Consider the following 15,614-nt stretch of genomic DNA (forward strand, 5'->3'; position numbering starts at 1 on the left):
CAAACTAATTGACAGATGACGCGCAACCTTGACGTGAGATTAGAGGACAGTAGTACAACTCGGCGATTTAAAGAATTTCCATTATCTCTTCAATGTGCTTTTTTAACGATCAATAATTCGTTGTGATTTATTGGCAGAATGTATTATTCAATAACCAATAATTTTGAGTACTTATGTCAGATATCACGAAAATTTGAATGACCCATCAACTGGTTAATTTTTGTTTTGGTCGTGACAATTACCACCATAAAAGTTCAATTAATATGAGAAAATCTCAGTATTGGCGAAATCAGATACGTGTGAACTAGTGAACGTATTTTTCGAGGTTAGACGTCTTGCACATCCCGTTTTTTCCCAACGTATAGTCATTCGTACCTAATAACCACCTCGGAGACGAAAGAAGACACGAAATCCATTCCGTCGATTAACCAGATCCGATCGAAAAAGCACCGTAAAGCCGTCGTCGCACGCCAGTGACGTAGGAGGCGGTGAATTATGCGACCGAAAAGAAATACTTCTATTAACGCTTGCCGCAGCCCGATATTTAACTCCGCTCGTATTTTATTACTGTTTAGATTTCGGACGATCTACCGCAATTAGTCGATTTTTCAGTTAGAACAATAAAACGACGCGCGTTACTGTTATTTGGACACGATTCGAGGAGTCGGCATCGTGAGCCACGATCTGTCAGATGGAATTTCGTTGGGAGTCTCTTGATCGGCGATATGAAATTTGAGGTACGCGAAGTGAGTAGATTGGAATAGATTTTTGATTAGAGGAGGGGCGAAGAATCATCCGACCTCCCATGCACCTTGACTTAGGCCCAGTTTCACCAAACAGCACTTGATCCCAGATTGATTAAACTCCGCTTGTTACGAAAGCAGGCTTAACAGTGTTTTATGTTTCACCATGCATCAACCCGTCCGAAGATGATCGCGATTAACCAAATCGCGATTAAATAGTCAAACCATTTGGCAACGTTGTGAACAAAAAGTTATATAGTGTTCTGTATCGTATTAGCAGTGATGACCACCATTGGCGCTAGGTGTCAGGTGTCATTCATTCATAACTCATAATATTTCAAATCATTTGTCATCTTGTAAACAAAAAACAAAGTTAATTTTTGCCGAAAATGTCGAGTGATGTGCTTCGAAATGTCGGAAACTTGCAGAAGTTAAAAAGAAATTATCCCATTTCACAAAACCACACATTCTGGAAAAAAAAAACTATATAAGTAATTGTATTAACTTATTTATTTTTATTAACAAGTTTAACTGCTTCTTAAATAATATTTCAATCAAACATATCAATAAATTATTCTTTGCAATAAATTTCATAAAACACAAAAACAAAGTTTACGTGTATTTTAAATGGGAAATATTGAGCCTATACATATAGTCATATTTTGATAAAATTGACCCAAAAATTAGAAATTTCCGGAAAGATAATTACATAGACAAGAGTTCCATACTGATAAATAATTATTAATCTCAACTTGAAAGGTTATAATCCTCCAAAAATGGCCGATTAGTGTTAAATCGCGATTGGTCGATTAAATGGCGCTTTGGTGTGTGGTGAAACGCTACATTACACTAATCGTGATCTAAGGCCTCACTTAAGAGCCAAGTCAAGATTAAAGCATTTGGTGAAACTGGGCCTAAAAGATTTATTGTACATCCCCTCGCTGTTAATCAGTCCGACAATTAAAATAAGTCGGGGATAAAAATAATACATGATATAAGAGTTAAGTCTAGTGAAAGCTACTGCACTTGACCCCAATAACCTTTCTGGGGGCTACCTCCATCACTTGCTTCGACTTCATAAACCAAGAGCCATTGTGTTGTAGCCTTTTCCGGCCAACAGCTTCACATTCGCATAGCATCTGTTTGGCTATCTCAGTGGCTTCTCGATAGAAGCGACATGTGCACGAGAGAAATCCATATTTTTTTATTGATAAAGCACTTATTTAGAGGTTATTTATTCACAACTATCACAGCAGATTTATATTTGATATATTCATTAATATTTAAATTATGCATTCAAAAAAGTTTATTAATAGACAATAAAATATTTGTTTACAAGGTATTTGATAATATTCAATATATTTCGATATAATTTATATGAACTTACGTTATCTCCAAAAATAAAATAAATTCAGTGTCAACAAATTTTCAACTGGTAGTTAACGAACATTTGCAATTTATGAATAAACTCTTACAAGAATTCAATAATTAATTCACTCAGAATATAGGATTTATTAAAAATTAACAAACTAACATAATTCTAGCGATCCAATATGTGGAAAAGTTTAAGGACACATCCCTCAAAGAGAAGCGCATCCCCTTGAAGGTTCTGTCCTTGAACTTTTCCTTTGATTTGAATTTCCTTTTTAAACATAAAATTTGTGTTACTATGGGCTTATTGAACGTCGCTCAGCACATCTGTACTGAATTTTGGGTTTAGATCGTTTGTACCTGCTTAGTTATTAGTGTTGCTGGCAGAACAGTGGTTAGAGTGAACAGATGCAATCAAGATGACAAAATTACCTAGTTTGGCAAACGGTTCTTCTCAGACCCTAACAATCGGATAATAGAAACAAGCAAAATAATTATCTAAGAAATACGTTAACCATTACTGAATTGAAATATTACTTTTATTCAAAATGGATACATATTACATATAAATAAGGTTTATTAATTATTACTCAATGACATATTAACCTCAACTATATTTATTTCCTTCAAATGGATATTTCTTCAGCATTATTAATATAAGTGATGCGTAAATGAATGAAGTGTAATAATAAATGATGATTATAGGAGGGATTTCAAATAAATTATTTATTTCCATGAAACTTATATTTGTTTGTCCATATATCCAATAAATGATTTATTAACTATAATGCATTTTCGATAATATCAAATAAACACTTCTCTCAGCGTACTTTTCCTGCCTAAGCAGCAAAATGATTATTCTCAGTGGGAATAAAACATTTTTTGACTATCAATATTTTTGTCACCTCCCTTACTTCTTGAGAAGTGAGTAGAAGAAGCAAGTTGCTATCACTTATATGTTCAGTTCGGCAACAAAATAAATTGAATGCCTTAGCTCGCTACGCTCGGCTATGAACTATCAGCCGCGGCAGTCAATCTACTAAATTTATTAAAAGGAAAAGAAAAAACTCTATGTCGACTTCAAATGTTTTATCATAATGGCTACATGTTTCGATCTCGAAGAGATCATCTTCCCTACTAATTGAAAACAAAACAAACAGAGCAATCAATTGCTTTTTTTTTTGTTTACTTTTGTTATAATTCCAATAAGAAATGATGGATCACATTTCTATGAAATTTATTACCATTGATTTTTCTCTAAAACACTATATGGGATAAGGTGGAACTTTCGTCCTAAATAATCAGCTGGAAAAAAAACTGTACTGAAAAGAAAATGAATTTATGATTTATTTAGAACCCTGTTCAGAATCATAACAATATCGATAAATTGAAACCAAGAAATAATGAATATATTTGAGAAACATTTTTTGACATACTAATATTAGATATATGTATTTAAAGTCACAATAGAACCTCATCATTATAAGTAGCAGGAATTAATTTTTCCGAGCGTCTGTTATCTAAAATAAAAATTTATTCCATTTCTTCTTTTTGCAGATATCCAAGACATCCCCGAGAGCATCGGTTCTCTCAGGGCGCTGCAGATGGCCGACTTCAGTTCGAATCCGATCGCCAGGCTACCGCCCGCCTTCAGCAAGCTGAAGTCGCTCAGCGTCCTGGGCCTGAACGACATGTCCCTGACTTCGTTACCGTCCGACTTCGGCACTTTGACATCCCTAACGTCGTTAGAACTGAGGGAGAATCTGCTCAAGGAACTGCCAGCCTCCATCAGCGAGCTATCGAAGTTGGAGAGGCTGGATTTGGGAGACAATGAGATCGAATCACTGGTGAGTGTTGCAACGCACTTCGGTGGTTTGTTAAGGCCGGGTATCTGTTTGTTGCAAATACACGTATCGTATCATGGTTGAGCCGTTGCAAAGTGACGTATCAAAGTATGGTACAAAATTTTCGGTTTATGTCGAAACTTAAAAGAGATAATACGGTACAGATAAAGTCTAAAAGAGGGTATCTATTTGTTGGCGACTGCAACGTTGAAACACCTGACACTGCATTGCAGCGTATCGTATCGAAGTAAAATGCTACAGTAAGGCTAAGCGCAAAATGACTCGCAGTTTCGTGAGGCGTCGCAGCGTGAGTCGCGGCGGAATTTTGAGGAGGTTAGCTGCGAACGCAGGAACCGCGCAAATACGATCGCAGTACTTGCTTTTGGTTGCTATAACGCAGTTGGTTACAAGCTCAAAATGGAAACAGCTACTGCTCTTTTGTTTGACTTCAATTCTGAATCTGATTCGGAAGATGAGTTTGTCTCCGAAATGTTATTTTTTACCTCCCAACTGACCAAAAGAAAGGCAGCGAGAAGTTTATACCTAAAAAGAAGAAAAAGTCACGGAGAATTTGCTTTAACCAAAGATTTTAACGACGGACAATTTAAAAATTATTTTCGGCTAAACCGTGACCAGTTCATCGAAGTGCATGAGATCATCAAGAAAGAAATTGACGCAGAAGGATGTAACGCTACAAGGCCCATCGGGACGGAAGAGAAACTAAGTGTATTTCTAAGGTAACTTTATTTTATTTTCATTAACTTAATTATTTCTCCGCAAAAGTAGTGATAAAATTCATCAGCTCGTTACCACTGCTACTTGTGGAGTAATCGTTTTTTTCCGGACGGATATCGGAGGGGCTTAATGGTGACTGTTCCGAATAGAAACTGGTTGCTGTTGATGCTCTGCTGTTGGATGGAGTGGCTGCAGGAAGAGAATGTAAAGTCTGGTAGTAGGGTTGCTGCTGATCAAGGCTGGGCTGCTGCTGGACAGCAGGACTAATTCCCAGTAACATGGCTTCTGCTTGTGAAACTTCGTTGAACAAACGATTTTTAATCATGTGTTGATAGGAGGATGGCATTCTTTTAGTAGATTGGTACATCGCCAAAAAAAAGTTAAATAGGGGATCATTATGTGTGAGTTGTAATTGCTGTACCAAATTTTTTCTCTCTTCGTTTCTTGCTTTACTTCTCTCTTCATGTTTCTCGATAGTCTCTTTAAAAAGTTTAGTAACATTATCATTCTTAATTTTTTTAACTGATTTGGGGGTTGCAATTGACGTTCGCTTTGCAGATAACATTGTGGGAACAGTTTCTGAAAGTGCCTTGGGTTGGGATTCATCCTCCACATTTTCAGGTTGCTCCTCTATATTCATTTGTTGTGAATGTTCTTTGTCTACCTCTGCAGCTTCTACATTGATTTCAAAATCTTGTGTTAGGATTTCAGTTTCACCGTCTTGGCGGAGGTTTCCTTCCCTTGATTTATTGGCCATATAAGGCTGCAGAAATCCCATCTGTTTCTGAAATTTCCATTCTTTGATAGTTTCCGCACCTGCTCCACTTTTGAAACATTTTTGTTGTCTTCGAATCGCATCTCTCAATGAATGTCGTAGTTTTTCCCACAACGCCTTTGCTTCAGATCCTACAACAATATATATTAATAAATATTAAACATCTTCCAGATTCATGGCAACAGGAAGCAGTTACAAAAGTATGGCGTACAGCTACAGAATGGGTGATCGAACAGTTTCCAACATTGTACGAGAAGAAAAATTATTTTAACTCCGCAGGAGCGATACCTTGGCAGAGGGAAAGTGTTGCAAGAGGGAAATATTGAGATATGTACAGTTGATGGAAATTTTTGGACATTTTTTTCAGAAAATTCTCTGTAGCTTTGTTAATAATTATTGCAAGATTACCCTATTTATAATAAATGAATAAACTTACCACTTTTCATTCCGATTTCTTTAGCGATTTCCACCCACGTTTCAGTTTTTAGTTTTGCCCTCATATAGTCTACATGGCTTGTATCGTACAAAACTTGCCGAATTCGCACGGCTTCAATTAATTTTTCTTCCATTTCTCACTTCTACTCACCGTGAATACATACAAGAAACTGCGGGATGGACACTGCGTTCCGCAGGATCACGTTAAGCAAAACCTGCGTCACGTCACACTGCTATTATGTATGCGCAGTGGTATTTATTTATTACATTCACAAAATCTCGCCGTGACTCACGCTGCGTCACCTCACGAAACTGCGAGTCATTTTGCGCCTGGCCTAATACGATACGTATATGTATATGCAATTAATATGTACCTTAAAATTTAACTGATGTTTGAAACGGGTGGATTTTCGATTGAAGAAACTCATGGAAATATTCGCTTATTCATCACTGTGATCTAGGACGAAAGAAAATTCTTGGAAGCTCTTTATGATAACATTTTCATACGAGAAATGCTCCAAAGGGAACTAAATGTTTGCCGTTACAAAATGGCGAATGCGCGGACTTTTAAATTTCCTTCGGACATTGAACTATCTGAAAAAACATTCACGCAAGGCTTTCGAATATGTACTGCCTAAGGTTTAAAGTCTGTCGAATAGGATTAACAGACACACCTATCATGTTAAGTATGTAGAATATATATTGTCTGCAAGCATCGAAAAGACTCGCTTCGACAGAACTGAAACCAAAATAAGCGCATAAAATTCCACAAAATGTGAAAGTGATTGTGACTTATTTGATTATCATTGTTTTATTCGCCAGAAATTCTTACCATGTGGTGAGACAGCAAATAATGAGTATACTATCTATGGTGAATACTTGAAAGAAGAAACTATTATATCAACAAAATGTCTCACTTGTCTACAAAAACGTACCACAATATATATCCCAATATGTGAATAAATTAGTTTTGACATGACTTTTAATTATTTTTTTTTTCATATGTTGACCCTAACGCGATTTTTTTAGGAAGATTCGCATCACAGAGATTATATATTTTTTAATTTATAAAGCTTTTCAGTTAATTGGATTTTCTTCGAAATAGAGGGAATTAATAAATCAATAATAATATAATAGTTTGAAATTTGCATTTTTTCTAGATATCTCCAGCCGACTTTTTTCGTTTCTATTTTTTTAAAAACGAGAGTTTTGAATTAATATAAGACATAAAACTCAAATGTCTTGGACCTTAACAGTAAAAACACATTAAAAATTCGAATTTATTCGGCAACATAGTCGCTTTCAACGCCTCTCCAATTTTTCTACGCCTTTTCTGTAAAAAGATCAATCTTTTCTTTCGAAATAGGCTCGGCAATCACTTCTTCATTAGAACCAAATTCAAAAGTAACCTTTTAACCGTTGTTGTCGATGAAGCAAAGCTGGAATATCTCTCATCGAGCCATTCCTTTGGTTGTACAGTACTTTTTTTCCATAAATAAATTGTTTTTTTACACGAAACTCGTTTTTATCAATTCTTGAAACATCAAATTAAACATCACTTAATCTGCCTTATCTAGACTCAACTCTCGAAAATAATTCGAAATTTTGAAACGCATCTTTTGAAGCTTGGTTTTAACGAGAAAAAAGGTTCGATTCATTTTTGACGAGTTAATATTATCTTCCAAAACGTTAGTTGAAACTTTACACACTCATTAGGAACCGATGATAAAACAAATAGAGTGGCTATATTTTAAAAAACTAGAACTTTCATAGTAGATCGCACTGGAAAGTCTAAAATGAATTATAGATCAAAGAATAAATAAGTTGAGAATAAAATAAATGTAAATATTAAAAAAAAAAAACTGGGATGCTTATAGTATGTTGAAAGTATTTCATAGGCACGAATAGTATGAAGAGGATCCCACATTCATTTACATTTATATATAGTTTATTGTTTTTATTTTATATTACATTCGATTTTTTTCTGGTTAGATTTGCTATTGAAACGTTTATGTTTTAATTTTTTTCGAATTTTCAAAGTGTATTACATACACTTCACAATTTGAGGAGAGAACTTGGCCAGATGATTTCACACGCGATTATTTGAAAAATATCCTTAATCCTTCAATGAAGTAAACATCAATTTCGAACAGTAGGTATTAAGGTAGGAACATCAAAGAAATTTTCATTTTTCTTTTTCATGTAGTGAGTCCCCCAGGTGATTCACAATGTCGTTTACTCAATTCGCAGTATTGTCATGCACTCGTCGAGCTTCTCCGAGGAGGTCAGTAGAATGGAAATTGTTTTTCCCGATTAGGCGAACGCAATTAGCACTAGGTTAACGCTTGAATTTTAAACAGTCCCTTCGTTTCGCTTCGCAAATAACTCTCCTATCATATTTGTAAACAACGGTTGCGTAATTTCAATTAGCGATAATGTTGTTTGGTTGATGCTGTGACTCAATGGGGATAAACATTACGTTTCGCAATATCTTGAACCGATTGTTTCACGTGTGCGAGTTTCGTTCCCTATTTTATGGGGGCCCGATAAATGTTATCGTTCCTGATTATGTATCGGGGAATTGGTTGCTTTCGGAATTTTTCCACGTACCGGAAAATGTTTGGTTAATACTTGAAGCGTACTGTGCAGGATGTTCCTAAATTGGAAGTGCGAAGGAAAATGCCTATAAACGCAATTGTTTTGTTTTCGAGATACAGGATGTTTCTTGCAGTACTGCTTCTTTTGTGAACATTATACCAGTTTATGGAATCCTCCACAGATTAGGTGAATAAGGACCAAAACTTATAATTAATTAATTCATTAGAGCTACCTGAATCTTTATAATAATTTGGATTTTCTTGAGGATTATTAGAGAATACGCTCTATTAGTGTGACGTCACACACTGCCATTTTTGGTTCTCCTGTCAGTATTCGGAATCCAAACAAATAAATTGTCATTCAAATTAGTACGGTGTCTTTGAAGGAATTGGCTTATTTTCATGAATGAGAGTATTTGAGGAACGATTTCGGTATTAATTGATAGACAGAAGGAACGAGGTTAATACCAGTAAGTTTGAATCCTGTATCATTTCCCAGATTTTGTATAAAGCCGTGTTTATTAGTTGAACTTCAAGTTCGAACTTACTGGCATTAATCTCGTGCCTTCTGTCTATCAATTAATAGTAAAATCGTTCCTTAAATAATCTTATTTATCAAAATAGGCCAATTTCTTCAACGACAACGTACTAATTTGAATGACAATTTGTTTGTTTGGATTCCGAACACTGACTGGAGAACTAAAATGGCGGTGTGTGACGTCATCACTAATAGAGCGTATTGTTTGAAATTATTTTCCCGAAATCGGTAGCAAGTACGACAAAATTGTTACGTGTACAACTTTGTTCCAAGGTTTTGCAATAGATGGATGTAGCCATAGTAGTTGAAATAAATAGATCGTAGATGTCATACAATAAGCTTAGGTATTTATGAACATAACGCCATCGAAATATCAGTCGAATTGTGTCTACATCATGAAGTTATTCTCGATTAAAACTGTCAGCTTTCGAGCCAAATTCTCGACATTTGCGGGAGGTTTTAATTTTCTGCTTTAATATGAAGAAATCTGCGGCTGAGGCTCATCGAATGCTCTTATACCTATGGTAAGAAGCTATTATTGAAAGAACGTGCATAGAGTGGTTTCAACGCTTCCAGAACGGTGATTTTGACGTCGAAGACCAGCATGGCAGTGAAAGAGAGAAGGTATTCAAAGATGCAGAATTGGATGCATTATATGATCAAGACTCGTGTCAAACGCAACAGCAATTGGCAGGAACATTGGGAGTGACGCAACAAGTCATTTCAGAACGCCTGAAAAGTGAAAGTTATGGGAATGATTCAGAAATAAGGAAATTGAGTGGCGTACGAGTTGAAGACGAGAGATGCCGCGTTTGTTTGCTTGTGAAAAGCTACTTGCAAGGCAAAGACAGAAGTGATTTTTATAGCGCATTGTGACTGGAGACTAAAAACGGGTTCATTACGATAATACCAAGCGCATAAAATCATGGGGATATCCCGGCCATGCTACCACCTCGGCTTCCACTTCGACGACCAAACCGACTATTCACTATTTAGTGACATGTTCTATTTTTATCAGATTTTTTCTGGATGTTTAATTTCCCTAATGTTTATTGTTTGTGAAATTCTTATTTGTATTGAAATAATACACTCATTGTCGAGTAAAGTGCTGTATCTGTGAGAAATATACAGGAATTTCCTGAATCAATAATATTATTGAAAATAATTCGACTTACCCCAAAAATGACTATTGGAATTGTTCCATAGGGTACATCCCTCATATATTTCCATATTAATTAATTTCTTATAGTCATTTGTTACTTCATTCATTCTTCTGGAAATGTATTCATGTTGATATATTTTTTTACATTGTTTTGTCTTCATACTGTTTGTTACATTTTATCTATTCATTCCATAGTTTTATTCATATTGCTACAAATTATATACATCTATTGGTATAGTTGTATTTATATTTTTGTGGTTTTGCTATATTTTCGTTTTTCCTATATTTCTCTACAATTTGCAATGTTTTTATCAATCGTAAACGGCTAATGACCTTAGCAGTCGATGCCAACATTTATTAAGCAAAAAAACTCTCCGTAGAAAATTCTGATGTAATAATATTCATATTTCATCTTCATGTAACAATCTGTCAGACTATATTTATTTATAATAAACGAAACTATTCATCAAAACGAATAGATCGAAGCATACAACATACAAAGATAAATTCGAATTGCCAACCACGATCTTGTCCAGGTTATCTTTATTTAGTTTCGGTCCCCAGATGTTACAAGCGAGAATGGCCAGTTCACACGTCTCTTAATTTACCACCACAATTCCTTGTCGTTTGTTATGGACCATTTATCTGAATTTTGGCTCCGACGCTTGGACGAACAGCTTGTAAAACATCTAATCTCGTTAATAATTTGTTGATAGTTAATAGTTTCACACCGAATCTGACGCATGTCGTTCCCAACTCGGATGTTTGTCGGGAATTAAATCATGGATAGACGCCACTTGATAATCTACGTTGACGTTCTTAATGGACGTTGATTTGATATCTTGATATTGGATACACGTCCGGGAAGATGAATGATGCGTCGGTTCACCACTGGGAATTCTCGGAATTTCGGTTATAACCTTCAAATTTAATATTTATGCGTTTTATTCACAATTTTTTCATGCGCGAATAATAGCTGCTGCATAGTTGTTTATGATTTGACGGTTGAGAATGTCAAACTGTGTTGACATTTCTGATCAGTAAGGTCTGGCAATTCATCATGATTCGTTTAACCCCAGAACAACGTTGCCAAATTGTGGAAATTTACTTTGAAAAAATAAATCGAGCCACTTCGACCATTTTGAAGTCAAGATAATCGGCCTAGTGAATAATAATAATAATAATAATAATGAACTTTATTTAGCACTCGGCTATTGAAAACAATACAAATATAATCCACTAACTTAATTAAATTCTTCATAATTATAACTCATTAAACATTTTTTGAATTCTCTATAATTATTACAATATTTGATCTTTTCAGGTAGATTATTGAAGATAATTAATCCCCTGCTAAATGTGGATTTATTCATTAATGTAGTATTAACTTTTTCTATGTAAAAATCATCTCGACGTCGTGTATTATAATTATGTATCTCATTAGCAAATTTTAGGTTTTCACTCAAATAATCAGGTAACATTTTATTCCTTGCTTTGAATATTAAATCTAATGTTCTATAAATAATCCTCTGATTGACACTCATCAATTTCAAACAATTTAACATATTTCTTATGGGAGTTCTTTTATTACATTTCAAAATAATTCTCATACCTCTATTTTGCACTTTTTGTAACCTATCTATGCTACCTTTATTTAAATTAAACATAACTGACGAGCAATAATCCACATGAGGAAGTACCAATGATCTAAACAACATCAGTGAAGTATTCATACCAATTTTAGCCCTTATTCTAGATATGAAACCAACCTTTTTGGACATTTTATTTGCGATATAATCCGCGTGAAACTGAAACTTTAAATTCTCGTCTAAAATCAATCCTAAGTATTTCATTTTAGTAACCCTCTCTATTTCATCTTTGTCAATATTAATTCTGAAATTACTTATGTCGGTACTACGTGTCCTGTATTCACTACCTATTAACATATACTTCGATTTTTTTATATTGACTTTCAAGTTATTGTCGCAAAGCCAAATGAACAACCTATCTAAATCCTCGTTAACTAATTTGAACAAAATTTCAACATCATATCCAGAAACATATATCATAGTATCATCCGCAAACAAAGTTATCTTACAATTACATACATATTTCACTACATCATTTATATACAATAGAAATAAAATTGTTCCCAAATTTGTACCCTGAGGTACCCCAACTTCATTTTTCCCAATTGATGACACAAAATTTCCGAATTTTACTTATATATAGTGAACAAGAATTTCGTGCAGTTATTGATCGTTTTCGCACTAATTTTACTTTTTTTGATTCAAAACCATCAACAAGACAAAGAATGTGCTGTTGTAGCGTGAAGTGTTGAAGAAGACGCCGAAATATCGATACGTCGTCGTTCTCAACTTGTTGGCCTTTGTCCTACGTCGAAAACTTAACAAGGATCTTGATTAACGTGTCTACAAAATACAGCTCGTGCAAGGATTGAAATCAAATGACCATCGTTTACGTCGCATTTTTGCTGGTTGAGCTAATTTGAAACTGTCCGAAGACAACCATTTTCACGGAAGAATTGTGTTTAGTGAAGCCCATTTCAGGCAAATATGGAGCAAAGATAACCCTCAAGCCAATTATGAATCGATTAAAATTGACATTTATGGCGCTAAATCCTCAATTTATTGCAAAATCAATTTGGTGACAACTTTATTTAAGAAAGTGGTCCTGTTAACGGGCCCCCTCGATAGTGCGACTTAACGCCCCTTTATTATTTTTTTATGGGACCATGTTCATTGGCTTATGCCGACAAACCAACAACTCTGGATTATTGGAAGCCCATATTCAAGTCACCATTTACGCTATAGGCCAGTTTTATTGGAAAAAGTAGTGAAAAATTGGTCTGATTGAATGCCGAATGGACTATGTAAATCGTAACTTCGGCTGACATATGCCGGGAATCATATTGAAAAAGTAAATGCTATAAAATTCTCTACCATTTTTAATAATAAAAAATTCATTCCAACAATAATTCTGTCTTGTATTATTATTTGAAGTTTTCAAGTCCTTAAAAAAACCCTTCAGTAGATGATAGCCATTACTCCTTGGCATTATTCCCTGGAAATTACAGTCATTATTTAGTGGACTGAACTCGAGCACCTCTACGACTAATTAATTAATTCGAGATTTTCAATGAACAATTTGAAATTATTATTACACTAATTGTTACTGCTTTAAGTGTTCACAAATCTGGGGATATTTGCTTAGCCTTTGTTTCCATCAATTCATGATGTTGCCGATGTGTCATTCTGATTGTAAATCAAATTTGACGTTTTCATTTAATACTTTCATAGTTGCTTTGGTCATTTAATTTCTGACAGTTTTTCGATTAGTTCTTTTCAGAGTTTTGAAAGGTGTGATTGAAAGATACACTTAAGTCTGTAGTTTGGATTACCTCAATAAAATTCAATTTTTTTTGACACTGAAGAATGCATCGAATCATTCATATCAAGCCTATTAATCCTAAGAAGATATTTTACCGTTATAGGAAATTTCGGCAATGGATATAACTGTCTCTGAACTAATTAGAATAACCGATTTATCTTAATCTTTCAGTCTATTCTCATCTTGTATACCAAAATGTTAAGATACTACGATAATGCATCTGACGTACGAAATTATTCAGTCATGACTTTCGTTTTGAGATCTTGATATACATACAATTATAGTAATGTATTTGAAAGTTCCCAAGGGAAGCATTTTGGATGGGCCTGATCGATCTTGATATGACTTTCACGATCTAAACCAACGACGTTAGAAAAAAATCATTGCAAATTTTATATCATACATTAATTCGTATGAAAACATATTTTATCTAAGACTTATTCATCATGTATTACACTAGGTTTTTGCATTAATATGCCATACATCTAATGTATATTCTACATGGGGGAATAATGACAAAGGAGTAATAGATTTTTACTCCCTTGTCTTCTCAAATTACAAAATTTCCCGAATTAATAAAACCATGAAAACATTGCACCCATCTGTGAATTGTGTATACTTGATCTGCTGCATGATTTTTCCAACTAAAGTGCTAAGTATTGGTTGAAAATTAATGAAGGAAGATGGAAAATAATTCTATGTCGAAGGTTATGTTGAAATTTCGCTCAAGTTGTTGAAATAAAAATTTGATTTTGGTCGGGATATTTTTTTAACCCAGAAAAACAAATAGAATTTCTGAATTGAACAAACAAATTGTTTATTTTTGTTATCTTGGTATGTTCAGATAATTTAGAAATGATACATTGTGTTCGTTATTTTTAAGAATGGCAGATAAAATTCTTTTAGCATAGGAGGCAAATCAATGCAAAACATCATATCTGAAGAATGAATGTGGATAGTAACAGATGAGCAAGTGAATTTCAAAGCTTATATTTCATAAAGCATATCTTACTTCAAACATATTCTCTCAGTAGTATTTTTCACTCAGAATTTCTTGGAATTATCTTCTTAGGCTTCATCATACATCTTTGTAGGCTTCAAATGATTAGAAATGTTTTATAACTGAAACTTTTTCATCAATTTCCGAAACTGGTTCCGACGAAGAGCTGATTGGTTCAATTACTAGGTAGTTAACGTGTTTTCGTTTATAATATATAATTATATATCCTTGGAATCGTTCGAGGAATTTTTTGCTATTTTTACAGATATTGCCTACCTAGAATCAATAAATTTCAAACCTGTACCTAATGCATTCGTTGTACTGAATGAAATATTTTTCAACGCAAGGTTCTAGCTCAATCCGTTTCGCAGTTTTAAATACCAACACCAAGTTCCCAATTCCACTTGATCAGCCTAGAGGCTTATGCGTCGTCCTGCCAATCTCAAATACACAGGTTCAGATAAAAAGAGGTTAAACTTTTTTTATAATTTAAAAAAAAGAGAGATTGAAGGTTAAGTGACATTACATTTGTTGTTGGATAAAACACTATTTTTTATGGAATAGAAATAATGTCCAAGCAAAACAATGGCCGAAGTATTCTTCAGACTGCTCCATCGACATCAACGACTATAAGGTGGTATGTTGAAACCTTAACGTGGTCGAAAAACTTCCGACGATGCTGAATGCTCTAGTCGCTTGGAATGTTTCAGAAAGCATAAAAAGCTTTTGAGCAAACGTTGCGTGAGATAGCGGTGAAGTTTAAGATACGTATCACAAGGCAGTGTATTCACTATTTCGAGTGAAAATTTGTTCGAAATGGGCGCCGCACTGGTTGAAGCTATTTAAGCGGAATAAGCAGGATTTTTTGCATCGATATATGACAACGAATGATATTTTGATTCTTCACAACACTTCTGAGGCGAATAGAGCGTCAGCTGACTGGAAATCAGTCCATAGCGAACAAAATCTCGAAAATCAGATGGTAATGTTATGACATTATAGA

At 34.5% G+C, this 15,614-nt stretch overlaps 2 protein-coding genes across 15 annotated transcripts in view; one reads left to right on the forward strand and one right to left on the reverse strand.

The window, feature by feature from the left end:
• Nucleotides 1-15,614, forward strand: part of LOC123682733 (protein lap4) — a 144,748-nt gene that overhangs the window by 32,559 nt on the left and 96,575 nt on the right. For all 14 annotated transcript variants that reach the window (XM_045621505.1, XM_045621512.1, XM_045621534.1 and 11 more), the window contains exon 3: nucleotides 3,672-3,961. In XM_045621505.1, coding sequence (XP_045477461.1) covers nucleotides 3,672-3,961 — 290 coding nt within the window. The remainder of the gene's footprint in view (nucleotides 1-3,671; nucleotides 3,962-15,614) is intronic.
• On the reverse strand, nucleotides 4,686-6,040 carry LOC123682838. The gene is made up of 2 exons (XM_045621644.1): nucleotides 5,905-6,040; nucleotides 4,686-5,599 (listed from the first exon to the last, which is right to left on the reverse strand). Exons 1-2 carry the CDS (start codon nucleotides 6,035-6,037, stop codon nucleotides 4,725-4,727), a joined length of 1,008 nt encoding a protein of 335 aa, XP_045477600.1. The 5' UTR covers nucleotides 6,038-6,040; the 3' UTR covers nucleotides 4,686-4,724.

This window comes from Harmonia axyridis, chromosome 1 (genome assembly GCF_914767665.1).
Source record: "Harmonia axyridis chromosome 1, icHarAxyr1.1, whole genome shotgun sequence".
Taxonomy (NCBI): domain Eukaryota; kingdom Metazoa; phylum Arthropoda; class Insecta; order Coleoptera; family Coccinellidae; genus Harmonia; species Harmonia axyridis.